This window comes from Oppia nitens, unplaced genomic scaffold, assembly GCF_028296485.1.
Source record: "Oppia nitens isolate AA-2021 unplaced genomic scaffold, nextdenovo-longstitch-racon4-pilon3 scaffold1_pilon_pilon_pilon, whole genome shotgun sequence".
NCBI lineage: Eukaryota > Metazoa > Arthropoda > Arachnida > Sarcoptiformes > Oppiidae > Oppia > Oppia nitens.
In genome coordinates, this window is record NW_026533199.1 from 8,635,960 (window position 1) to 8,663,458 (window position 27,499).

Below are 27,499 nucleotides of genomic sequence, written 5' to 3' on the forward strand. Positions count from 1 at the left end.
TTTTATTTAATTCAATTTTATTAGCAATTTAAGTTCAATCGTTAAAAATAGGTAAAGAATTTTATATATAATATACTATAAATTTTTAAAAGTCTGTTATTGTAAATCTTTTTATTATTTATTTATTGAATAATATCTTAATTACAGTACATCTCTTATAAAAATTAAATAAAATTGATTATAACTAAAGTTTAAGCTGAATGTCATAATTTAATTAATTATTTATAGATGTTTTAGTTGTTAAAAATTTATAATTATCCATCAAAGTTTATAACACTTTTATTAATTACATTTACAGTAATATATAAAACAAAAAAGAGTATTTTGATTAACACCATTAAAATTAAATTATCCATTAATATATAAAATAAATTTAATAGTATGATTGTCAGTGTAAAGCAATAATGATTTTACTGTAATTTATATCAAAACTTATTTTTAAGAGTTTCAGTACTGCTATTATCTTAATATTATATAATACAGTATACTGTATATGATCTGTAATATATCTATACTTTATATGACTTTATTGTGGTTTTATTAACAAAAATTTACTACTTTTAGTCAAAAGTAGTAACTAATTGATGATCTAAAAGCATTAAAAACTATATGTATATAAGTTATATATTACTTTATATGAATGAACATTACATTACGAGTCAAATTTATTCACAATTTTTATATGATTTACTATAAAGTTAAAATTGTAAATATTTTGTTTTAATTGTATGACTAAAAAATTAATTTTATTTAATTTAAAAATAATTTAATATTAAATAAGTTTCTAAAATTATATTCAAAACTTTGAAGTATTGCAAATATACAACTATAGTCCCATAATAATACTTACAAATAAAGCACAATACTACAGTTATATACATTATTAAAACATTTATGTACAATATATTTAATTATATATGCAAATATTTAAACTTATTAAATTTATGAATATTTTAATTAATTAATAATATTTATATATAAACAAAAAATTGATATATTAATTTATGATATATAGTTATGTAAAATTATATTTTTTAATAAACTTAATGCTTAATTTTTTATTTATAAAATACAATTAATTGTTTAACTAAAAACCTATAATATATATAACAACTGTATAGAATAATATTAATAATTTAAAATACAACTTATTTAACAGTTTAAAAACAAATTTTTTAATTAACTATTAAATATATGTATATTATGCTTACAACAATTGCTATATTTTAGTAAATAAATGAAATATGATTTATTTGAATTAAATTTAACAACAAATCTAGTTTCTAAAATATATTAATTTATTATTTTTTATCATAGATTGAATATATAAAAATTATTTATGTAAATATATATTAGAAAACATTTGTTAGACTACAAGTAGAGAAAAATATTATATTGATATTTAAATTTTAATATTTCTATAATAAATAAAAAACTTTTAAATTGTATTTATATATTAAAAGTTATAAAAATTCCTATACATACTAAATAATCTACTAATATACAATATATACTGACAAAAAAAATAAATTACATTAGAAATACTGAGTAATGTAATATCCAGACAACAATTGACTTATAAAAAGTAATCAATTCAATGAAAAATATAAAATATTTTGAAAAAGTTTTACTTTAAATGTATCATATTATAGATGTGCCGAAAATTGGCACTTATCTGATGTAAAGTATACGTAAGCATTAGTATTCAATAATAAATTCATTAATCATTATTCAATTTTATACCTCAATCGCCAAATGAAAATATGTAGAGATATCTTAAAAAAGTAAAATAAAACCTTATTTTGTATTCACTAAAAGGATTAGAATTTTTCTCTATTTGGGTGCAAAATATAAGTAACGATTACTTTATGCAAAAATATATCAAAAAAGGATTTCAATGTAACAGACAAACTGTATGAGTAGTAAACGTATATTGAGTTTATAACACATATCTGACTATCGATCGCTACTTCAAAAGGTTTCTCACATTTTTTTGGGTTATATATGTTATATAATAACAAACTATCCATTCTTTTTAAATATTCAATTGATTTTAAATTTAAAAAACTTTTACTAAACATTTTTAGTATGTAATGCAGCGACAAAAATTGACTTAAAATATTTAGTGAATACTATTTGTGTGTGTGTGTGTGTGTGTGTGTGTCTATGATAAAAAAAATTTTGCTTAATATTTATTATTGTTGCTATTTTTKTTGTTGCAAACAATTGCAAATTTTTGTGCTTATAGTATATATTTTAAATAAATTAATATACTAATCATTTTTTATGATTTGACAATACATTGTGATATATGTGAGTACGGAATTTAAACGTGTTTAACATATAATTTATAAACTTGTGTCTATAGCTAATAATGTATTGAAATCGAAGTTTAGATTTTAAATTTAAATATTTTTGTGAATAATTTTTAGTTTTTTTTGCAACAAAAATACAAACAAAAAATGTTTTTTATGTATTTATTTTACTTTTTTTTTGTAAATAAGTTATTGTTTAAAGCAGTGAATATACAGACGTTTTTATTTTTTGCTTTTTGTAGTATAAATAATTAATTTTTACCTTTAAATGTTTACACATCTAAAGTAAGAGCTAGTGCTTACTTACAGTACTGTATATGTTGTAGATATAAGTGAATAATTTATAATGAAATTTTCAAATATTTTTTAATTATATACAGTTAATAGTGTGAATTTAATATTGAAAATGTTTAACACTTTAAATACAAAAATAAATCTTAATTATTAGAAACTTTTATGTTTATAATTGCAAAATATTTATAGGTTTTTCTAATCATATAAAAGATACTTTCATATATCATCTTATAGTACAAACTTATATAATATTTTCTACTTTAATGATTAAATATTATAACTTTAAGAATAAATATAGATTATATATAATAAGTAGTGTTGACTAAAAAGAGAAATTTCTAGAAAGTTTTTAAAATAAATTTCTGTCTATGAGATCACCATGGTTAATTTTGTTCTCGATATTTGTTATATAGATACAATACATTATACTATTATTGAATATTATTATTAGTACTTATATTAACAATTAAAGTAAAAAAATTAACTATTTAATTATTGAATACATTAAAATATAATTAAATAATGTATAAAATTTTCACAAAAACTAATTATAATTATTTTATATATAGGGATACAATTTGTATAGTATATACATTATGTATTATGTCTTGCAATTTGTAAGTTACAAATATAGTATTACAATAGCTAAAGATATGGGGATTCCATAGTATAATAATAAAGTAAAATTTCTATAGAAATTTATAATTGAGACATTTACTAGAATTTTTTATCAGGGAACTTTATTAGAAATTTCTATTTGCCCATCTCTAAGATTAAGACAAAATTTTTAAATAAATTTTTTAGAGATAGGTTTATATTTGTGAATCTAAACAGTAAAGGTGAACATATCTATGTTATGTTTGTTAAAATAAATATATAAATTTATATATATATTATTTAATGTTAAACAAACCAATTGGGATTTACGACTGAATCAGAGAGACAGAGAGCGAGAGAAAGAAAAAAAAGRAAAAAAATAATTTTATATTTTGTTGTCAAAAACCAAATCGATTTTATAATATAAAATAGGATTTTTGTTTTCATTTATAAAATTTCTTTATTTTTTTCTCTAATATGTTATGTTTAACAAAAAAACAGCGATAATAAAACTAAAATTACAATTTACAAATTGCTTTAATTTAAATTACCAAAAAACTATATTACCAAAAACCATGCAATATTTATAGCACTATTCAATTCAATACTTAATATTATATGCATTTGTGTATTGTATTCATTATTTTTGCTATAACTTCCTTATAATAAATATAAACTCCAAAATTATCATTAGTTTTATTATAATGTTTTATTGTAACAATAGTGTTACTACTGATGTCTGACTGTTTTGATAGAGTAATCATTTTATTTTCAGTAAAAATGTTTCATAATTTAAATATAACAATCATTTGTTATATTGTACTACAAAATTAAAATATATTGAAAAGCAAATTAAATGGTTGACTTTTTAATTTTTCATAAATAAATGGGTTTACAATAGACTACAAACAACATTATTATTAAGATTAATGATCAATATATTCAAGCATTATTTATGCCGTTTTAACTTATGTAGCATTTCATTAGTTTATTCATATATTTCCTAAATTTAATAAATAGGTCTAAAAAATAATAATTAAATGAAATATTAATATTAATGTAAAAACAAAATACAGTATTAATTCAGAAATATAAAATATTACACCGTTTTATAATCAGTAACTCAATAAAATAATATTTTTATTATTTTTAAATAAAAAATAAGAGTAAATACACTATATTTATATATTAAAATAATAAACTAAAAATAAAATTATTGTACATTTTACAATTGCTTTTAATAAAATAAAAAATATTACAATTATTTTTCGATTTATAGATAGATTTTAAATAATATAAATAAGAGTAATGCTATTAATAAAAATTTAGTAAAATAGCAAATTGTACAAAAAAATAATTATTCAAATACTTTTTTATTATCGACTGTACGTTTATTTTATGTACAAAATAGCATTTAAAATTAGTATAGATTTTTCTAATTAATGTTGAAAAAATAATAATTTAAATTGTTTTTTGAGCATATTCATTTAAAGATTATTATATTAATAAATTATTTGAAATTTGTTATTAATAAGATAATCAAATTAATATTTATATATCCTAAATAACTTTAACCAACTTTTAACAATTTGAGACTTAAATCCATTTAAAATGAATATCATTTAACCTCATTTTTATGATTAGTTTAGATATTTGTTTTTTCAAGCATTTACGATAAGTATAAATTTCCTATTATATAGAGTTCCCGATTATAACATTGATCGATCAATATGTTATATTATTGTAGTTTTTGTAACAAAAATATTTTGTCAAATGATTTAAAAAATGGACTTTAATGTTGATTTGCTTGAAATGCTATTGAAATCTTATTGTTTTTTACAATATATGATATAGAGAAAATGTAATAAATTGTTATGTATTATTTTGTTTTTGAAAAAACTACATGAATTTTTTTTTATAGTAGTATATATCAAATTTTGAACATTTTTTAATCTAACAAAATAATTGATATTTAAGTAACATTAGAGAATATTTTGTTTTATGTTATTTAAATTAATTATCCAATATTAGTTAAGCGTATAAATAATAATTTTAAAAAACAACTATTTAGTTTAATAGTATATTTAACAAATAATATGTTTATGCAAAAAAATAAAAACAAATATCTAACAAAAAAAAAACTCATTTTACTATAGGCTAATAATTAATGCCAAAACATTGTTTGCTTACATTGGGTTTAAGTTTACTTTTTTTAAACAATAGATTTATTATCAGTGAACTGAGACAATTAGTATACAAAAAAATGTAGACAAAAATATTAATATAAGAATAGATATTTAAGAAAAATTATTATAACTATTAGTCATATATAATATCTAAACAATTAATAAATGCCATGAATTGAGTCTATAATATAATAGAAGTGTACAATCGATACAATTTCATACAATGAACTTCATATCATATTTAACCCAAAGATATGTCTATTTAGTGATATTTTTGTTGTTATATTAGTCTTAGATATTGTTATTAAATGATATATATTGTGATAATAATTATATATATTAATGATTAATAGTTTGAAATATTTTATAATCATAATTAAAATAAAGACAATTTATTTTTAGATATGTTATCAATTGTTATATTAAAAGCCATTGTCATGTTGTATGTCATTGATATCACATTTGTTTGTTTTTTATTTCTATTAATTTTTTACAGTTATTTTTGTTAATTGAATATATTTATTATAATTGAATCGTTTAAAAAATAAATAAAATATAATAATAAAATGTCTTAATATGTTATAATTTAGTGACAAAATACATCCGCGTCGGTGTCGACGACAAGAACGAGACTTTGCCATACATTGATAGGGACGACATCACTGAAGATGATATCGACGACTCAACCACTACTATCGCATCCACTTTAGAGTCCAATAATCCAAACCGTAAGTATCTAATTGAAATTGTTTTACTTTTTTTTATTTTTATTCATTCACAATATTTACGAGTATTTAAGTATCTAAAAATAATTATTTAGTATTTATTTAATTTATTAATTACCAATAAGTTAAACTCAAATTATTAAACTGTAATACACATTATATTGAATTTATGTTATTGTCTTCATTGAAATAATTGGATTGCAACTGATTGAGATCAATGCCAAAACAAATTCAATTAGCTATTGATATATCAGTGGAAAACCATATTTCCCAATATATATATATCGTATGACACAACAAAAAGCTTAAGACTTAAGCCTAAAGTCAAAATCAATCGTTAATACACTTCATAGTATCGACAATTGACTAACTATACCATTGATAATGTATTTTCCACTAAACCCGAAGTCATTTAATCTTATGTCACATCAAATCAGATAAAGTGATGGAAAGAGTAAAAGAAAATAAAACAATTAGAATCAGCAAAAAAATATATTTTTCAAAAAATATATGGAAAATATTCTTCAAGTTTGAACACAAGTTCTGGTGATTCACACAAAAAAAATTTAGTCAAAAAATATTTATCTTTCTATTTCTTTTTGGTTTTATTTATTTTTTTTATTTTCAGTTATTTTGGCGTCAATGATATCAACACAACAGTAGTATAATATTAGTTGAGAGTAGTCGTCATGAAAAATATGAAATCAAAAAATATTTATATCTATAAATATATTTATATAAGAAAAAGATGAATCTATTTATCGATTGTGTGTGTGRGAGAGAGAGAGAGAGAGAGAGAGAGATAGTGAACTGGAATTCCTATAATTTTTGTCACATATTTCCCGTTCATATATTTATTTCCGTGTATTGTGTAGTCAACACACTATATCCGTTTGATTTGATTGATGTTGTGATGAGAGAGACTTTTTTAAAAATGAAAATTAAAGGAGTAATCGTCGAAATAAAACGGAATTTCTATTTTTGACAAATAAAACTAAAAATATTAATATAAATTAAAAATACTAACACAAACAAACAAAAAGTAGGAAAAAGTTGTATTAAGTTGATTGGGACCCTAAATGAATTAAACCAGTGAATGACATACTATTTACTAAAATATTACTATTATTTTCACTCAAAATTTCAATTATATTATAGCTGTATATTAAAGATTTTCACTCTATTTTCTCGTAACAGTGAGTAAAGTAATGGACTTTATATATATATATATATATATACTGTATATACCAAAAACGTGACAACTTTTTTCCTAAAGATAAAAATATAATTTCAACAACAATTTCATTATATATATATGATATTTTATTAGCTTATTTATTTGATAAGTAAAAACTGCATTAACACTTTTTTATTATACCATTTTAAAGTAACGCTTCAATTTAAGCACAGACACAAACAAACAGAGAGAGAGAGAGAGAGAGAGAGAGAGAGAGAGAGAAAAAAAGTAAAGATGTTTTTAGTGGACTTAATTTTTTAAAAAACTAATAATTGTTGTCAACTGAGTACATGGTATATACAGTACAATAAAATTGTTGTTATCAATCAACACCAGTAATATTGTGTAGCAGTAGTACAATACTTATATTAACAAACAGTTCATTTAGTTGTATAAGCCCTGAGCATTTTTTTGTTAGATATATATATTTTTAAAATTATTAATATTATTACAGTATTATTACTATTAAAAGTTTAAATTTGTTTCGAATTTCTAGTGATAAAACTTAATACTCTGTCATATAATTAAAGTTCGATTTTTTGCTGTTTAGGAAAAAATTACAAAATTAACCTTTTTTTAGCAAATTTTGAACGACTGTCCTAAATATGAGTTAACAAATGTTGAGTGTCTAGAGTCTAGACATCACTGTCTCTAACCTTATATTTTACTAAATTCCTTGTTAATCATTTACAAACTATTAAAAATCTTAATTTAATTAATTTAAAATATTGTCTATTAGTCTCATTAGTGATTAACATTGTTTACTAAAAATGTTTATTTTATTTAATAATTTCCTAACGATTATATATATTAATATATATATTATATATATACTGTACTTATATATATTAAAACAATAAATTATCAATTTACATGTATTATAAATTTTATAATACACGAAGCTAAAATTTCCTTAAACATAATATAATATATTTAAGTTTTTTAAAGTTAATAATTATACTCTATAATATAGAATATAAATTATATTATTAATACTAATTTTAAATAATTTTAAAGCAAACAAATAAATCCTATTATAAAACTTACACCTATTATATAACGTTAATGTTTTGATTCTAATATATATTATTATAGTCTGATATTTAAGTTATAAAATTTTTGTTGAAAAATATATTATCCAAATCTTATATGAAATATGAGACATAAAAATATTCGTTTTTGTTGTTTTCAAAATATATATCAAAATTTTCATAAATATTTTGCATAACGTATATGATGTTGACTTATATACTATAAGATATATTCATAGGATTTTCTTATAAAATTTATAGTATGATATAATTTTTAAAATTTCATTCAAAAATACAGTATATAACGTAATTTTCTAAAAAAATAATCTAAAGCACACTAAATATCTAATATTACTAGGGTTGGTGGTCATGTATTTTATATAAATTAAAACATATTTTGTAAACTATGTTAATTAATTGAAAGACAAATATAATAAATTATAGCATATAATTAATATTCGTTTTTAACTAATAAATTTTACTTAAAAACTCAGTATTTTACTTAATTAAAATCAATGTTTTTTACTACTTTAATCTGTAATAATAATATTGATTTTAAATATTTTGTATTAAAAAATAAAGTACAAAAATTATCATTGATGATCAAATTAAATTACATGTATTTTACATTAGATAAATAAATTTCAGTAATTTATCAACCATAACTATTACAAAGTAATCATTTTTCTTATAGATTTAATATTTTATTAAATATATTTGTTGTGTTAAAAAAATATTTCAAATCATAAATATATAAGAAATATATGTTTTACGAGATTTGTCTCTTAATCCAAGACATAGTCTATCACTCACTGGATGTCTGATTAAAGTGTCATTTAAACTTGTTTTTCGTTTATATCAACACTTATTATAAATGATATAAAAGGGAATTACAAGCTATCAGTTTGTTTCATAAGTTTGTATTTTTCAAAAACTTGAGTATCACTTGTAATATGATAATAACGTAAAACTTTGAAATAATTTATCAAAACTAATATAATTACAAAAAATATTAATCAAAACTCTTGTCGAAAATGATATTTTAAGAATAGTATTATAATAATAATAAAAATTGATATCTATGTTATAATTTAATTATAAGCAATGCATATACATTTTATTAATTATAATTATTAAAATTAAGATTTTTTAATAAATAAACAAACAAATGTTTGCAAATGAAACATAATTTATTATTTAGATTAATGTGTTGTGTAGTGTAGTTTGCTGTATATTAAATATTATAAATAATTTATATTAAATTTATTATTATTTTTCAATGTATGATATAATAATAAAAAATATTGAATTACTATTTTTTGATGCAAAAGTCGTGTTGAAATTTACTCTAAAAATATTTATTAGAAGTGTTTTCGTGTTTTATCATACGATGATTTTCTATATTAAAATATTAATTTTTTTGCATTAAATTAATTATGTTTTATGAATTTATGTTTTAGTATATTTTTTTGTATAAATTTCATTAAATTTTAATTAATTAATATTTATTATTTGTATAATTAATAATATTTATGTTGATAATGCAGTGCTATAGAAAAAATAATTTTTTATATAATTGTTAATTTTTTAATTAAAAATGTTTTTTATATAAATATTGTTTTTGAAGTGGTCGTATAAAAATAAATTATTATGTTCAATTAAGATTTATTATTGTTATAATTATTATTATAAATTGATTAATTAAACTAAAATTTTATCAATTAATTATTAAACTACTCAAACAGATGTCATTTTATAATATTAAGAGCATAAATAGTTATATTTATAAAGTTATTTACAATTTACTTATCTAAATAGTTTAAAATTTAACTCAAAATTTAAAATTTGATTTTACCAATATTTGTAAACTGCTTACTCTGATACATACATAAAATAAATCTACATTATATCATATAATATACATGTATTTTAAAAATGCATTATCAGAAGCCTATTATTTGTGTGCTATATTTTTTGCACATTTTTTAGTTCGCATTAGTTTTTATACATTTATAAAATGCTTATCATTTGTTTTATATAAATATTATGTCAAAATTTGATACAAAAATGCATCAAACAATTTAAATGCTATAACAAAACCAGTAACAAAACACTTTGAAACTATTTATATAGTTTTTTGATCAAATGCATTGATGTTTCATATAATTACTGTATGATTTTGTTACCAAGTTTTCCATAAATGTTTATATAATATTAAATATAAATTGTATTTATTGTATTTATACTTTAAATGTTATGCGTTTATGCAATTTTAGACTTTATATGTAAATTAACATTAATATTACTAATTTATAAATATTTGCTTATAAATACAATTTCATAAAATTTATATATTTTATGTTGAATTTGTAATTATTATTATTTTTCGGTAAAAATACAATTAATTTCTATAAGTTTATAATTAAAATATTAATAAATAATAACACTAACATGATACAGTATAATTTTAACATGATATTCATAATAACATAAAAGCAAATTTATTATTAATTATAAATGTCAATTAAATCTCTAGTTTTTTAAAATACAAAACATAGTAAAAGAGTTTCAATCAAATGCAGAGATTATACAAATATAGAGTTTATAAACTAATGGATAAAAGTTATTGTATAATATAATCATTGCTTTTGTTATACAAACAATGTATAATTTTGTTTATTTAATGACATAATTATTTAAATGCCTTTCAAGTCTATTGTACAAAATATACGGTTATATAAAACTGATGTATGTTTTGTTATTGAAATCAATAATAATTTATTGAACACATAATACAATGTTTTTTGAAGACAAAGTATTGATAGACTTAAACATTTTGTAATTTTAATGTCCAATCTATGTTTATAATCCCGTTTATAAGCTTAAGGCGTTGTTCACATATTACGTTCGCACTTGAGGGGAAAGGGGGGTTAGCCAAAGCGAACTTTTGCGAACGAGGGGGAGGGGAAGGGTAGAGACTTTAAGAACGTTCGCATTTAGATAATATCTTATTTATTGTGATGGGGGGGGGGTAGCGGTTAGGGATAAGTGAACGTAATTTTTTTAAATGACTACACGCGAACAATTGCGAACATAAGGGAGGGAGGGGGTCTAGATTTCTTAAAAAGTGCGAACGTAATATGTGAACCACGTCTAATGTATACATAATCTCACTTTTTTTATCGTATAGTATCTGATAAAATTGTAACACTGTTTGTATAATTAATATATTATAAATATAGGATTTAAAAAAATAATTAGGCGTGGTTCACATATTACGTTCGCACTTTTTAAGAAATCTAGACCCCTCCCTCCCCTATGTTCGCAATTGTTTGCATGTTGTCATTTAAAAAAATTACGTTCGCATGTCCATAACCGCCCCCCCCTCACCACAAGAAATAAAATATTATCTAAACGAACGTTCTTAAAGTCTCTACCCCCCCTCGTTCGCAAAAGTTCGCTTTAGCTAATCCCCCCTCCCTCAAGTGCGAACGTAATATGTGAACCACGCCTTATCACGTTGTTTATATAGTTATAATAGCGTTTGCAAATCTAATTAATAAATTGACATTTGTTTGTTATTTTATATAAATTATGTAAAGTATTGTATTGTTAAATAGTAAAACATCACTAACTAATGTAATAAAATTTTTGATAATTATGTACTCAATTATGGCCTTTGATTGATGTGCTGTCCGCTCACTCCTATTAAGATTGACTTTCGATTAAAGGGAGAGTGGGATGGGATCACTAGATTACAGGAACTCATTTCAGTGAGTCTAGTATTAGATATCGGGAGTGTATGGTTTAGCTCATTGCTAGAAATTTGATTATTACACTATCAACTGTATATGAAACATAACATTTAATTAATAGTTAAAAAGTAGTACAAATTTAACTTTAATTTTGTTTCACTATAATAGTAATCGAAAAAAAATCAAAATACTAAACATTTGATAGTATGCAATGATGAGCATATAGTTAATGTAAGTGTAGTATTGCTTATAGATTTGCATCAATTTTTGTACATAAAAAGCAATTTGTTTTTTCAAATTTTGCTTTTATATGACTTTCCATTTGATGCCATAAAGTACTGTATTTTTGCTATTATAGTAACAGTTGAGTCTATATCTATAATATAGATTCTATACATTATATAGTATGTGAAGGAATGAACAGAAATTGTATAAAGTATTTACAAAATTGATTATTTTGTCTCTCGTTTCTATTGATTTAAAGGTCTCTCTTTCCTTAAAATACACATATATTTTGTATATACACACACATACAGACTGTATGATACAGTAGACATATAGTACACACACAAACACACACACACTTTGATCTCTCACTTAACTGCTAATGGATTTGTAGTGTGTATTAAACAAAAGTCAATTATAGACTTAAAAACTAAATGTAAAACCAATTTGCTGTTTGCAATCGTCACACAATATTATAGACTAACTATAAGTGAAATAAGTAGATATAACTTATAACTTATGTGTAAATTTAAAAAATCTTAATTGAATTTATTCTTAGTTTTTTATGAAAACAAATATTTATTTAAATTTTAAATTAAAAAAAAATTGTTGCATTTTTCTGTTAAAACAAATTAATGTTTGATTATTTAAACTAATTTTGTTGCATAGTGTTAATTGATAAATGTTCATTGTTTTATTCACATACAAAATAACTTACAATTGTTTTTTTCCTAAATCGTTTAAAACATTTTTTATTTATTTTGAACAAGTTTGTTTTTTTTGTACTTTTTTAAATTTATTGTCTACTGATTTACATTACAATAAATATGATTATACAATGCGTTATCCCGACAATAAACTATCAATTTTAAAAATATCGTCTTTAATATAACATTTAAAATATATTCTTTACAGTAGTATAGTATAGATCACAACAAAATACAATATATCAGTCAGTTTTGTTATCTATATTTTTATAAAAAGCTTTGTAAATCTGCTGAATAAAAAAAAAGTTTATTTGAATCTTTTATTAAGTGATTTTAATATTATTTTCAATGCAAGAGTAAAATAAAATCAATTTTAAATACCAAAAGTGTTTCAGTTTGACTGTTGATGTATTGATTGAAATTTTATTTAAAATTAAAGTTTTTAAATGTTGAAAATGATAACACTTGACAACTGACTTATGTGACAATCATTTAATATATTATTAGTTATACTGTTAGTCTATAAGAATATATGATATAATAAAATCAATACCACTTTTGTAAATGCAATTTATAAAAAGTAAATGACATTTTTTATGTTAAAATTAATTATTACATAATTTTAATGTTTACTCAGATTTTAAAGTTTGCATAAAATAATTAAAATATAACTTTAGATTTATCTATAAATATGAAATCTGTTACCTTAGCCTACAGTATGTAGTATATGTTGTATATGTTTTAAAAGTGTATTTAATTTATTAATGAATAATTTAATTTTTATATATCAATATTATATTATATTTTATAACTTAGAATATAATATAATTTAATAGAACTTTAAAATACTATTTTATGTTAAGTTTTAATATCAATGGATGGCAGCATAGCTTCAAACAAAATACTATACAGTATATGTATAAACTACTGTATTATTAAATATTTAGTGCTAAATGTAATATTTGTTATTAAATTAAACCGCTAATATATAATTACCGGTAATATAGTTAATACTGATAGTAGTAAATGTAAGCTTATATATTGAATGAAAGATAAATTTCTAAAAATTAATTAATTATTACTAATTTTAAATATTAGTTTTTTAAATTTTATTTTATACCTATATATGGGATATTATGAAATTTTTAAAAAAATATTAAATAACACAAAAATGTTAGTTTTTTGTTCAACACCTCTAAATATTTATTTCTGAAAAATATATTATAATTAAAGAATTAAAAAAAAACATTTTTTATTTATTAACTAATTATTTTTAATTAAATATATTTATATATGATTTAATTATTGTTAATATTTAGTAGTATATATGCGAAGTAGTAGCGGTGATGCCAACCATACATTTCCCGAAATATCAACTTTTGCTGCAAATACCACTTTGAATGGTATGAGTCGATCACATGTCTCAACATTACCACCGAAGGAACTTCAAGAATGTATGTCATAATTATTTGATTAATTAGTGATAATATTTTATTGTGTTTTAAATATATTTATTTTAGTTATCCGACGGCGATATGGTCTTCAAAAGCAGCCGTCAATCGGTGATATTTGGCTCAACACAAGCACAGGTGTATCCCCAACACAACCAACCAAACAACAGCAGCAAATACCGGCCAATTCATTGACAATCAAAACATCACTCAATGATGTATTGTTTTAATAAAATATATTTAATAATTAATTAAAATTTAAAATTATTTGTATTTGAATTACAGTATAAATATCGTGTCGTTTCCAAAGACAGTAATAATAATACATTAAGTTATTCGAGATTTCATTTCAGTGACGACCAGAATATAGATCGTCAGAGTCGTAGTCGTAGTCGTAGTCGACCGACATTTGAGATCAAAATCATCGAAGAAGACGATAAAGATCTACCAAAAAGACTTTTACAGGTTTTACATCAGTTTATATATTATATTGTAATAATAAATAATGATTTCAGTCATACTTTTATACTTTTATACAGTTATTCTAAAAATATTAAATAAATTTTTATAATGTAACAGATTTTTTGCTAAATTTTATAAATTAAAAAAATAATTTTGTTTCACTTATATAATAATAAATAAAATATTATAAAATTAGGTGACAGTCAGTGATGATAAATATCAGCTCAAAGATGTCATTTACACATTTAATGGCGACGGAGTGGACCTCAAAAATCAGACCCGAAGTAAATTTGCCATAAATTCAACGTCCGGTGAGATCTATGCCTTGTGTGCATTGGACAGGGATCAGCCATTTGGTAAACCTCAATGGAAACTATCTGTTTATGCCAAAGATGCCCAAAATAGCCAATTAGTCGGTTTTGCCGATGTTATTGTCAATTTGAAAGATATTAATGACAATCCACCTGTTTTTATACACAAACACTTTTGGGCTAATGTTACTGAAAATTCAACGGCTGGACAATACATCACCAAAATATCAGCTACAGATGCTGACGATCCATATGAAGGAAATAATGCAAAGATTACTTATAATATTAAAGATAATCAGGTGAACGAAAGAGGGGAACTCATATTTGGTATCGACTCCAATACCGGTGTCATTACAACTGAAGTTTGTTGTCTCGACAGAGAATTGCACTCTCAGTACAAAATCAAAGTCATTGCCAGCGATGGCGAAGGACTTAAGGTATGATTTATTTTTTTGTTGCAATAAATCAATAATTTCTTTTGCAAATCAATTCAAATGATTCAATTAAAGTAATGATTTGATTGCATTGCTTTGATTTGCTTTGATTTGAATGAATTAACTTATAAATGACAGTTCAATGAATGATAGTTTGATATATCATTTGAAACTATAGGCGACAACAACTGTGACCATAACAGTGAACGACGTCAACGATATGTCTCCAAAGTTTACAAAACACGAGTGGTTTGCAGATATCGATGAGATTTATATCAATAATACAAACGTCGAGTCAATGCAATCACAAATGCCTATACTTATAGTGACTGTTATTGATTTGGATTTGTTTGAAACAAATAACTTTTCGTTTAAAATAATTAAAAACAATGCATTCAGTGATCACTTTTCATTGACGGCCAATACCGACGACTTTGCCAATAGTATAGCCAGTGCTTCACTAAAAGTGATCAAAACTCTGGACTACGAGGATATCAATCAAAGAGATATCAATTTGACGATTGGTGTCAGTGATATCGGACCTGATTTTACTAATGCATATCATACTGACTATTGTGTGGTTTACATCAGATTACGTGATATCAACGATAATTATCAACAATTTGTTAATGATATCAACCATCACATACCGTGCCGTATGACTGAGGCATCAAAACTGTGTGCCTGTCCTCACAACAGCAACAATACTGAATGCAGTCAAACAAACAGTAATTTTATTTCTAATTTCAGCACAATTGCCATCTCTGCCATCATTTTTTGTTTGCTTAACATTCCTCGTAAGTAAACAGTAATTTCTAGTATTTTATAGTTATTCAATTAATTTACATATCATGTATAAATATCACAACAATTATATTTTATTAATCATAATATTTGTAAAATATATAATTTTAAAAAACTTATAGAAATGATTTTTTTAATTACTATTTTCTTGAAATATAGTTATCATAGCATTGGTATTGTATTACATACGATATAAAAGAAAAGTTAGACGAAATCTTAATAGAAATCATATCGACAATAATGATGAAAGTTATGGATTTCTAGGTAATGGCAATATTGCCTATGAAATGGATGAAAAAACAAGTACTGGTGCTATTAGTTGTGATTGTAATAATAAAATTGATAATAAGTTAATTACAAAAAGGGTTCACATGGATCCCAATTCTGTGATTATTAATTTCAATGATTATGAACCGGAAATGCAGAAAAATTTGTTTAGTAAGTATTTAGTATATTTTTTTTTACTTTGAATTGTATTGATTACTAGTATAATAACTGATAAGTACCGTAAGTAGTATCATATAATCATAATATAGCTAAATATGGTATAGTTTTTCTAGCATTTATTTAATTAAAAAGCGTATATTTTTTGCAAATCATGAGATTATGCCAAATGAGTCCAATTTTATACATAAATCCTCGAATTATCTTTGAATTACAATAATACTCTCAGACTAAAAGGATTCACAAAAAATATAAGTAAAATTACATTTTTGATTATTTATAAATAATTATCTCATTAAATAAATTATAAATAATTATATCATTTTAATTAATATTCATTCACTAAATTTTGTTCATTCTATACCTGTATATCAATTCTATATTATTTAATAATACAATAATTATTAATTAGTATTTTTTATAAACTTAAGAGGATTTTTTTTGAAATACCTTTGAGAATTATCCAAATTATAATTTTTTAAATGTGTCAGGGTATTTATTGATTTTTAAAATATCAATTTAGTTATTAACAATAATTAAGATTAAATTAAGATAATTGGTTGAAAAAATATTCTAAGAATTTCGTATATTTAGTTAGAAATAAAGTTTCTTTACATAATAATTACCGTATAATAATAAATTCCCACCTTATAAATGATGTAAATAATCATTGACTATAATATTAATATAGAGTATTAAAGAAAAGAAAACAAAATATTTAAGATCCAAAATAATAAGTTTATTGATTGCATCCAAACAGGTCCTCAACAACATATTGGTACTGAAGAATTGGCAGACATTATCCGCGATCACATCGAGAGAATCGATCTTCAAATGGATGAACCCATTGATAACGTATGCATTTATGCGGTCGAAGGCAGTGAAAACAATACCGTTTGTTCCCTCAGCTCATTATCATCGCTGTCATCAAATCAATATAACATTGTTTATACTATTGCTGGCAATAATAATAATAAAGGCTCTGATATTACCAATAATGTTAGACAACAATATTCAGTGTAAATATCATTAAGTCGATGAAGAGATCATCTCATATATAAATTATATAAATATTATATTAATAATTAGTATTTATAAGATTCATATTTTATTGAATTGCATTGCATTGCCTTTGAGACATATATAGTCTGAAATATTATATTCAAATATACTGTATATATAATAGTATGTAAATTTATTTACTACACAAATTTTTCTGTGATAATATTTTAATATTTTATAACTTGATATAATTACAATTTAATAAAACTATATTTTTATTTAAAAATTTATTTAATGTTTAAGGTATTATATTTTTTTAAAGTCTCATAAATAATTATCGGTACATTGATATACTGTATAAATTAAGGATTGGTAGCTATTTACTGTATACTGGTATTAATATATCATATAAACGGTTTAAAAAAAGATAAAACGTTATTTAAAACAAAATATTTAATTAATTTTTAACGATATACAGCTTTTTTAATTCTTAATTTTAATAGAAATTATTTATTCAATTTATTTAGAAATTTAATAAAAAAAAATTAAATAAACCTAAGTCTTTGTGTGTATTATTTTACTATACAGAAGATTAATTGATGAAAAAATTTCAATTATAAATTAATATTTTGTATTTAAAATTGTAGTACAATTTCTAACAATGATATCTAAATTTAGGTCAAAAATTCTTATCTATTTTAAATTTTATTTTATTAATAAATTATTGTTAATAATAATAAGTAATAAACTAGAAAACATCAAATAAAAATAAATACTTGAATAACAGGTATATAACCAACAACAACAAATACATTAACTTAAGTACAGTATTTGATTAGTATTGCAATAAAAATAATACAGTATAATAATATCATAAAAGACTATAAAAATTATAATGAAAATACATGTTAAATAAAAAATATTTCTGTAAATGATTCAGTTTATAGAGAACTATAATATTTAGTTGCATTAAAATTGATATAAAATGTATGCAATAATTTTAAAGAGCACTTGTATTGACATTACAAATACTTTTGCTGACATCCCATAACTGTTGAGACAACTCATCATTTGTTGCAATTTTTTTCAGATTTTTATCGGCAATCAATTTGCAATCACTTAATAGTTATTAAATAAAATAAATATATGATTCATAAATTTATTTAAAATACAATTACTATTATAATCACCTATAGTAGTGTCCATTTTCACGTCCGGTTTCTTTATCGGTAATACAAAACAAAATGGTCTGAGCGGCCAATTGAGGACTTCGGAAAGCCAACCAACCAAATGATTTCAATATAATTGCATACAAACCAGTCATATGTCGGACCAATGATGTACGGCATAGTCCCGGATAAACAGCATAGATATGAACGTTAGTCCCTTCAAGTCTTTTAGCTAATTGACGGCTAAACCAAATCAAAGCCAATTTACTTCTGCAATACGATAAATGCGATGAATGGCCGCACTTATCGTTATTGTCATTATTAATGTCTTCAAATATTATACCTTTTGGTGCCGTTCCTGAAAACAAATCATCAATCATTATATGATTATCAATAAAATCTTTTTATTTGTTTTTATAAATTTATAAATAATGAAACAATACTTTAGATAATATGAATATATAATAAATATCATAAAACAAATAAAAATGATTGATATTATACGTGAATAAGAGGCGGACACGACGTTTACCACACGAGCCAATGGCGATGCCTTTAGTTTGTCCACAAGTAATAAGGTTAGCATAAAATGAGATAAATAGTTGATCTGCAATGTTATATCATTGCCATCAACTGTCTTGGACTGGGGAACCATCATAACCGCACCGTTATTGACCAATACATCTATTTGTATCTCTGAATCCAATTCGGTCACAAACTGTCGGACTGATGCAAATGAGGCCAAATCCAAGTGTCGGCACTCAACCCGTGCTGTAGGCATATCATTGAGAATCTCATCACAAACTTGGCGACCCTTTTCTACATCTCTGCACCCAATTATCACTTTTGCCCCTTTAGGATATATAATATATATATACAAATTTGATATATAATTTCTGGTTAATTGTTGAGATTATATTTATTTAAATTGCTATTAATAGATAAGCATCTAATCAAAATAAATTAATTATTGCATGTATATCAAATTAAATTAAAAAATAAGATTTATTTTGTTAGTTAATTTATCACATAATCAAATGATCATTGCTTTTGAACTAATAATTTATTACATTAAATGTCGGCAATAATTATGTTTAATATTTTTTAAAAGTTTACTTTTTATTTTTGTAAAAATTTTTAAATAACTTTATTAGAATATAACTTATATTAAATAAAGTAAGTTTTTAAAAAATATTAAATTATCTAGCTACTGTAGTAATGTGTGACTAATATATACTATAAAAATGTTAATGATAAAACTGAATAAATTTTTGAACAGTAAATAAATAAAAATATAATGTAATAATAATAAAATACTAATTAATATATTAATAATAAATTAGTTATTATAGAACTTAACAATTTATATATTTTATTAAATAATATGTATCTAAATTAATATTATGCATTTATTAATATTAACACCATATAATTAATTAATTATCGTCTTAATAAACAAATAATTAATTACTCATTTGAAGTCTTTAAAAATGATTTAATAATTATTAATCAATATTATCAGAATTTATCAATAAATACAGTACTTAATATTATATAATATAAATTATTGTATAATATGGTATATAAAGTATATATATTATATTATATTTGCAGATAGCAGAAAATAAATAGGAATTGACATTTATTAAAAATATAATCTAATACATAATCATAAAGTACTGTATATAAACTTTATTATATGGATGTTATTAAAATAATGTTGATTTATAATATATAATATTTATAATATTATATATTAATAGTATATACAGTATATATATCATTAAATATTTGTATACCTTTATCTACCAATTCCTTGGCCACAACACGTCCGATACCAGCCGTGGCTCCGGTAATGACACAAACTTTGCCATCGAGACGACCATCAATGTGACAATTTTTGGGACCAAATGGTGTCCAACGAAACAAATTATATATGGCTTCCAATATAATAGAAATGAAGAAACCGATGTCAGCCTTAATCGACATCTTATTAAATATTAAATGAATATTAAAATATATAACAATTGTTTTATTTGAACTGTTTTTTAAATCACTTTAATGATCTAAAAGTTGTTAACCGTTTGTTTATAAAACTTAAAGTGTAACCTAATGTGTTTGGGACAGGATTTTGGACTATCATTTAATATGAGAGATGGTTTGGTGGCAATCAATGATAGTTATAGTTGTGGCACTGGTTTTTGCAAATTGTTAGTTAAAATGATGTTAACTTTTTTTTATTGTTTCTGACATTTAGTAAATGCAAAAGAGATTTGAATGCTATAATCTATGCATTTATTAACCACTTTATTTAAAAAATGTTTACTTACTGTAATAATTTATATATTTATATATTTTATTTAAAAAAAACACTTTTTTAATATTTATAGTTTATATATTGCAATTAAAAAATATTTTGTTTTATTATAAACAAAATCAATTTAGTTAGCAATCAATGTTTGCTCTTATGAAATATTTTTTTTAATAATAATAGCGTTTGAAGATTTAGATAAAAATCCAGTTTTTTCAAAAATATAAATTTAACTTTTTTTTAATTTTTACAAAAATAAATTATGAATATAAAAATATCAATTTATTGGTAATATGTACTTTTATATAATAAACAAAAAATATATTAAAATATATTACTCTATCAAACCTTATAAAAAATAATAATTTGGTTTTTTTAACGCGAAGCCGATTATCAGTTAAATTAAAGTTCTTTTAAATACAGTATTAATTAAATTTTTATTTTATTTATTTTTGTTGATAAACTATAACTCGTTGATCAATATATTGGTCTTCATATGTTTATAAATAGGTAAACGTTTACTTTTTTATTATTTTAGTAAGTTTTTAGTTATTATTATTTTATTGAATGACAACAAAATAAATGCATATTATTAAATTTTTTCTTATTATTATAATGTATATATAGTACTGTACAATATTCTAATATTTTATTAATGATAAAATTTTTAATTGTATCATTTATTAAACTATATTATTTTTTATTTTGGAGTACAGTCTTTTGAAATTTAAATTTTAACTTTTAATATTGTAATTTAGTTTATAAATTACAAGCGATTTTAAAGTTTTATTTAATTATAAAAGTTTATAAATTCATTTCCACATATAATATAATAAAATACGAATTGAGTAAAAATTAGTAATTTTTTAACTAAACATTAATATAAAATAGTGATTAACTTTATAAATAGGATTTTTTAGCTATTATTATAATTTATTATATTATTATATTATTATATTATATTAAAGTTAATCACTATAAAATCATATAAAATCATCACTAATACAATGTAATACTTCATTAAAACTAAAATAAAAATATCATTTATGTTTAAGTAATATAATAAAAATATTTTTTCTTTTTCATAGTTAATGTACATAAATTGGATATTTAAAATAATTTTTTATGTTTGACATAAAAAATTTAATAAAGAGTAAACTTTTATTAAAACAATAAGATAATGAATATAGTGTATAATATTACTGTACGTTTTTAAACACAATATTGAATTTAAAAATTGTTGATAAATAAAATATTATTACTAAAAATTCCTAAAATATCTATATAAGTATATAGTAAAGTAACTAAGTATGGTTAATTATTACTTGTATTACTATTATTAGACTGTCTAATAATAACAGTATTTTTAATAAAACTTTTTTTATTAAGTAAATCAACGTTATTTATTAAATTGTATAAAACAGTACAGTATTTTAAAAATATTAATAAATATCTTTAATGCTTTAAATACCATTAAAGTATTGCACTAATACTGTAAATAAATACTATAGTAAAACTACAATTATACATGTATTAAATTATACAGTAGTGATTAAGTTTACTGATTAAGTCATTAATAAATTGAATAAATAAGTTTTGATAAAAACATTACAACTGTTTTTATTCATATATCATAGTATTTGTTATGTCTATTAAATTTTAATATAACAAATACTATTACTAATAGTCTATTAGACATCATAGTTGCAATATTACTATTTACTATATTATTTTTAATTATAATAAATAAATTATTAAAAAAATTATTACGCATTTAAATTGTCTAGTTAAATATCAATATATTATATTATATTTACTTTAATATAAATAAATAAAAATTATATATTAGTTGTCATTTTGTTTTTATACAATCAAAATATGAACATAACTTTTAACGAACATTTTGTGGAACCTAAGATAATTGGGAATGGTAATTTTGGAACAGTGTACCAGGTCAATTACAAAATTGATAACCAATTATATGCAATCAAAAAAATACCATTAAATGGTTTGTATGAATATTTTTCATTGATTTTTAAAATATGAAACTAATATATCGTAATATGTATTCAATAGATGTAATGCTAGAGAAAGAGTTAACAAAAGATGATGTCCTCAGACTTATCAATCAAGAGGTGGAAATGTTGATGAAAATTGCCAAAAATGGTAACAAATATGTTGTCCAATATTATCATCATTGGTGTGAAAGTAGTCTTAAAAAGGATAAGGTATGTAATATCCTATTTTAAAACTATCATATATTTAACAAAATAATTGTAGTAATACTGTATTATTACCGGTTATTGTTAAAATTTAAGTTAAATAAAATTATTTTTGTTATAATTTTAATTACAGTATATGATAACTTCTATACTGTACTACTTATACTACTTTACATTATATAATAGTTTTTTAGTAACAATACTGTTAGTATTGTTGAGGAAATAATAAGATAAGAGAATACGGTATACTATTTTAAGATTATTTGTATTATTATGGGATAAATAATTACTTTTTATATAAATTAAATTTTTGTATTCAAGGTTTCAAATGATGTCTATTATATTCAAATGGAGTTATGTTCACAAAGTTTAGATGATGTGATTCAAGCAATTAATAGTTTACGAAATGAAAAGTCAAATGACATACTAAAGGACAGACAGTCATATATATATGATATTAAAATTGTAATTAATTTTTTATGCGGACAACTGTTCAGAGAAACGGTAGAGTGTGTCAACTATTTACACAAAAGTGAACCGAAGATCATTCACCGCGACTTAAAGCCACAGAATATTCTGGTCGTCGGTAATGTAGTGAACAATCGGTTCCTAAAGTTGTGTGACTTTAATATGTCTAAAGCACATGAATGGTCTACTATGAGCAACACTTCACGTGTCGGCACTTTTAAGTATACGGCCCCAGAAGTCTTGAATGGACACAAATATAATACTATGGCTGATATATATAGTCTTAGTTTTATTGCTCAGGACTTGTTTCAGGTTGACATATATGGCTCAGAGGAAGGGTATGGTTTAGCTATAAATTACAATAATTTTTATAAATGTTTTATTAATTTAATTATTTTTTAATAGAACTGATCCAATGGCTTGTTTGAAGAAATTATTGGCCCAAATGATTGACCATTTCTTTGAGGACAGACCTAAATGCAGTGAAATACTTGTCCGACAAAATGAGTGGCTTATCAATGAAGAAACAGTTAAATGTTTGACATTTATTAAGTTAATAAAAGACAAATTGTTGAATGAAAATAATAGATTTTTATACCAATACTTATTACATCATTTATCAAAACAATCTCAACACTAAATTTATTATTGAAATGTAATTTTTTTAAAATATAATATTATTAGTTTTTTATAAATTCAATTTACAAAATTTATTTTGTCATTTTTGCAGTAACTAAAGTATAATATTTATTGATAAATGTAAAATTTCAAAATAAATCAATATAATTATTATTATATAAATATAATGCAATATTACAATAAATAATTTGAAAATATCTTATTTTATTGCATAATAATTTTATATGAATAACTACCGTAATTGCATTATTATTATTGTTGAATAATACAAATTATTACAGATTTATGAGGACTTGTTTATAAAACGTTTAATATTTGTTCAAATTTTTTAATGATATGACAACACCTCCTGACAACACTTAGAGATAGTGATAGCAAAACATTACTTTGACTCTTATTGTTATCAATTATATGACAAATCATTGTACAAAAATGCATTTATCAATTTCATTATTAGGTGTGTGCTTATTTATACGGACCACATTTGGCCAGTTAGCATATGGACAGCCATTTGTGAGTGCCCAGGGTCAGTTCTTTTTTGAATGTAAACAAACAACACCGGGTGTACTGTCGGCACACAATCATCTCGATTATGAAGTGTTTGCCGGCAAATCATTTTCATATAACTGTGACTTTTTTGTCGACACCCGTAACTGTCAGCACAATCCAACGGGACCGGCGTGTGAGTCAAACGGTATTGAGATTCAGTGGATACATCCCAAGCACTTGATTGAACTACAGAAGCAAAGGGGTAGTTTGAAATAAATATAACAATAATTATTATAGTTTTTAATTTTTTATAATAATTACTAATAAAATGATCGATCAGTCAATACAAGAACGGGTGAAAACACTGTGATATCTGTGAGCGACGGCTACACTAAGTATCACAACTGGTTTAACATAACAAATGCCGGACATATACACGACGGTCATTACGGATGGAAATTCATATTAAAATTTGAAATGAAAACAGTTTTTGAAAATGCATTTCAAATTCAAGTCATTGGTTTGTTTTATTAAACATTATTATTTAGTCGTTTGATTTGAAATTTATATTTAAAAATAATAATTTACTATTTCATTATGTAATATACTCATTAATAATTATCAAAAAATACATTATTTAGGTTATATATATATATATATATATATATATATATTTACTATGTTATACTTTTATAGCACTTTAAATGTATTTATAATTAAAAAATTTAAATAAATAAAATACATTAACTTGTATTTTATATTCTAACATTTAGATACTTTTAAAATAAATGTAATTTTATTAAATTAACAATTTACACATTTTATTATTACTAGTTAGTTGCATAAATAGTATTTTTATTTTTATAGATTATTATAAAATAGTACATTTATCAATTTTAATTTCCTTGGTATAAAAACAATATAATAACATGACTTTTATTATATTTCAATAGATATGTTACAAATAGGACAGTCGTGCAATTATGACGACTCGTGTGAAAGTGAGAAATGTATAGATGGCCGGTGTATTGATAACGGTTCCCATTCGGCACCATTTCCATGGACTTTATTAGGCATTGTTTTGGGTGTCGTTGTTATACTTGTGGTACTTATTGTTTTGATTGTTGTATTATTTAGGAGAAAAACCAAACAAATTAATAGACGATTAAATTATTAAGAAAAAAATCATAAAACATTTTATTAATAATAAATTGATTATAATTTTTAAAATTGAGAATCAAACGATTAATTGATCTATTTGTCAATTTTTATAATTTTTATGAGTACATTCAAAGTAAATACGATTATTATTCATTATGTTTTTCAAGAATTATCCATAATTGTATATATGAGTTAAAAAATTAATTAATAAAGTTTTAGATAAATTGTAAAAAATAATTTAATAATTTATGTTACATATTAAATAAATTCTATAATTTACGAAATGTATTACTTAATTATATTTATTAAAAAACAATTCAATTTATTTATGATAAAAATTAATAATTCATAAAACACTTATAAGTAAAAGTAAAATTAATAATAAATTAATGTAAATTATCGCTTTAAAATTTGTTATTATTTTAATCAATTCATTTCCCTTTTTTCCTTATTTACAAATTTTTCAAAAATATTTACTATAAATAAAATAAGTTTTAAAAACGTTTTGTTGAATGAAATATATATTACTAAATATAGCGCATAATTTAAAAATAAAGTTTATATAAAAAGGTCATTAAACTTATAATTAATTTCAATCTTCACTCTCTCTTAAATCTAATTATAGATGAAAATCAACTTTTAATGTTTAATTTATCCGCTAAAATATATTAATAGCAATAATATAATCTGATTTCACACCAAAATGTATATATATTTTTGTAGGTCAGTGTCGGTTCTCATTTTTAAAAATTTTAGGAAAATTGATTAAAATAGTTGATATCAAAAATGATCCCAAATTACACTTTCGCTTACTTTTTAAAGATCTAGTTTTAGTATATGTGGCGTAACCAAAATTTTTGTATAAAAGTAAATTATTTTATTTATAAATATTTGATTCAAAATAATAATTTAATTATCTTATTCAATATTTAATTTATTAATCATTATTAGATGAATAGACAGTAGATGAGATATTTTATTATTTTATACTATTATAATTTTATTTAAATTAGCTATTTTTTAAATTTAAAAATAACATTAATTTGAAATGAAAATGAAG

The 27,499-nt window shown here is 21.6% G+C and overlaps 3 protein-coding genes across 7 annotated transcripts in view; 2 read left to right on the forward strand and 1 right to left on the reverse strand.

Annotated features, from left to right (window-relative positions):
• The window catches only part of LOC128952778 (putative neural-cadherin 2), a 31,923-nt gene extending 13,906 nt beyond the window's left edge, over nucleotides 1-18,017 (forward strand). For 3 of the 5 annotated variants that reach the window (XM_054298219.1, XM_054298220.1, XM_054298218.1), the window contains exons 2-9: nucleotides 5,983-6,120; nucleotides 14,392-14,526; nucleotides 14,593-14,741; nucleotides 14,809-14,988; nucleotides 15,182-15,733; nucleotides 15,909-16,527; nucleotides 16,694-16,972; nucleotides 17,739-18,017. In XM_054298219.1, coding sequence (XP_054154194.1) covers nucleotides 14,400-14,526; nucleotides 14,593-14,741; nucleotides 14,809-14,988; nucleotides 15,182-15,733; nucleotides 15,909-16,527; nucleotides 16,694-16,972; nucleotides 17,739-18,001 — 2,169 coding nt within the window. In that variant the 5' untranslated portion in view covers nucleotides 5,983-6,120; nucleotides 14,392-14,399 and the 3' untranslated portion in view covers nucleotides 18,002-18,017. Of the gene's footprint in view, nucleotides 1-5,778; nucleotides 5,835-5,982; nucleotides 6,121-14,391; nucleotides 14,527-14,592; nucleotides 14,742-14,808; nucleotides 14,989-15,181; nucleotides 15,734-15,908; nucleotides 16,528-16,693; nucleotides 16,973-17,738 lie in introns of those variants that run through there. The other 2 variants (XM_054298221.1, XM_054298222.1) reach the window with 2 other exon arrangements.
• A 1,149-nt stretch (nucleotides 18,018-19,166) lies between these two features.
• Nucleotides 19,167-21,138, reverse strand: LOC128966541 (retinol dehydrogenase 13-like). Its single transcript, XM_054313391.1, has 3 exons — nucleotides 20,949-21,138; nucleotides 19,654-20,001; nucleotides 19,167-19,507 (listed from the first exon to the last, which is right to left on the reverse strand). The coding sequence occupies exons 1-3, from the start codon at nucleotides 21,136-21,138 to the stop codon at nucleotides 19,167-19,169; spliced, it is 879 nt and encodes a 292-aa protein (XP_054169366.1).
• A 2,124-nt stretch (nucleotides 21,139-23,262) lies between these two features.
• LOC128952780 (interferon-induced, double-stranded RNA-activated protein kinase-like) lies at nucleotides 23,263-24,874 on the forward strand. Its single transcript, XM_054298223.1, has 4 exons — nucleotides 23,263-23,468; nucleotides 23,537-23,688; nucleotides 24,004-24,488; nucleotides 24,556-24,874. The coding sequence occupies exons 1-4, from the start codon at nucleotides 23,339-23,341 to the stop codon at nucleotides 24,788-24,790; spliced, it is 1,002 nt and encodes a 333-aa protein (XP_054154198.1). The 5' UTR covers nucleotides 23,263-23,338; the 3' UTR covers nucleotides 24,791-24,874.
• The last annotated feature ends 2,625 nt before the right edge of the window (nucleotides 24,875-27,499 follow it).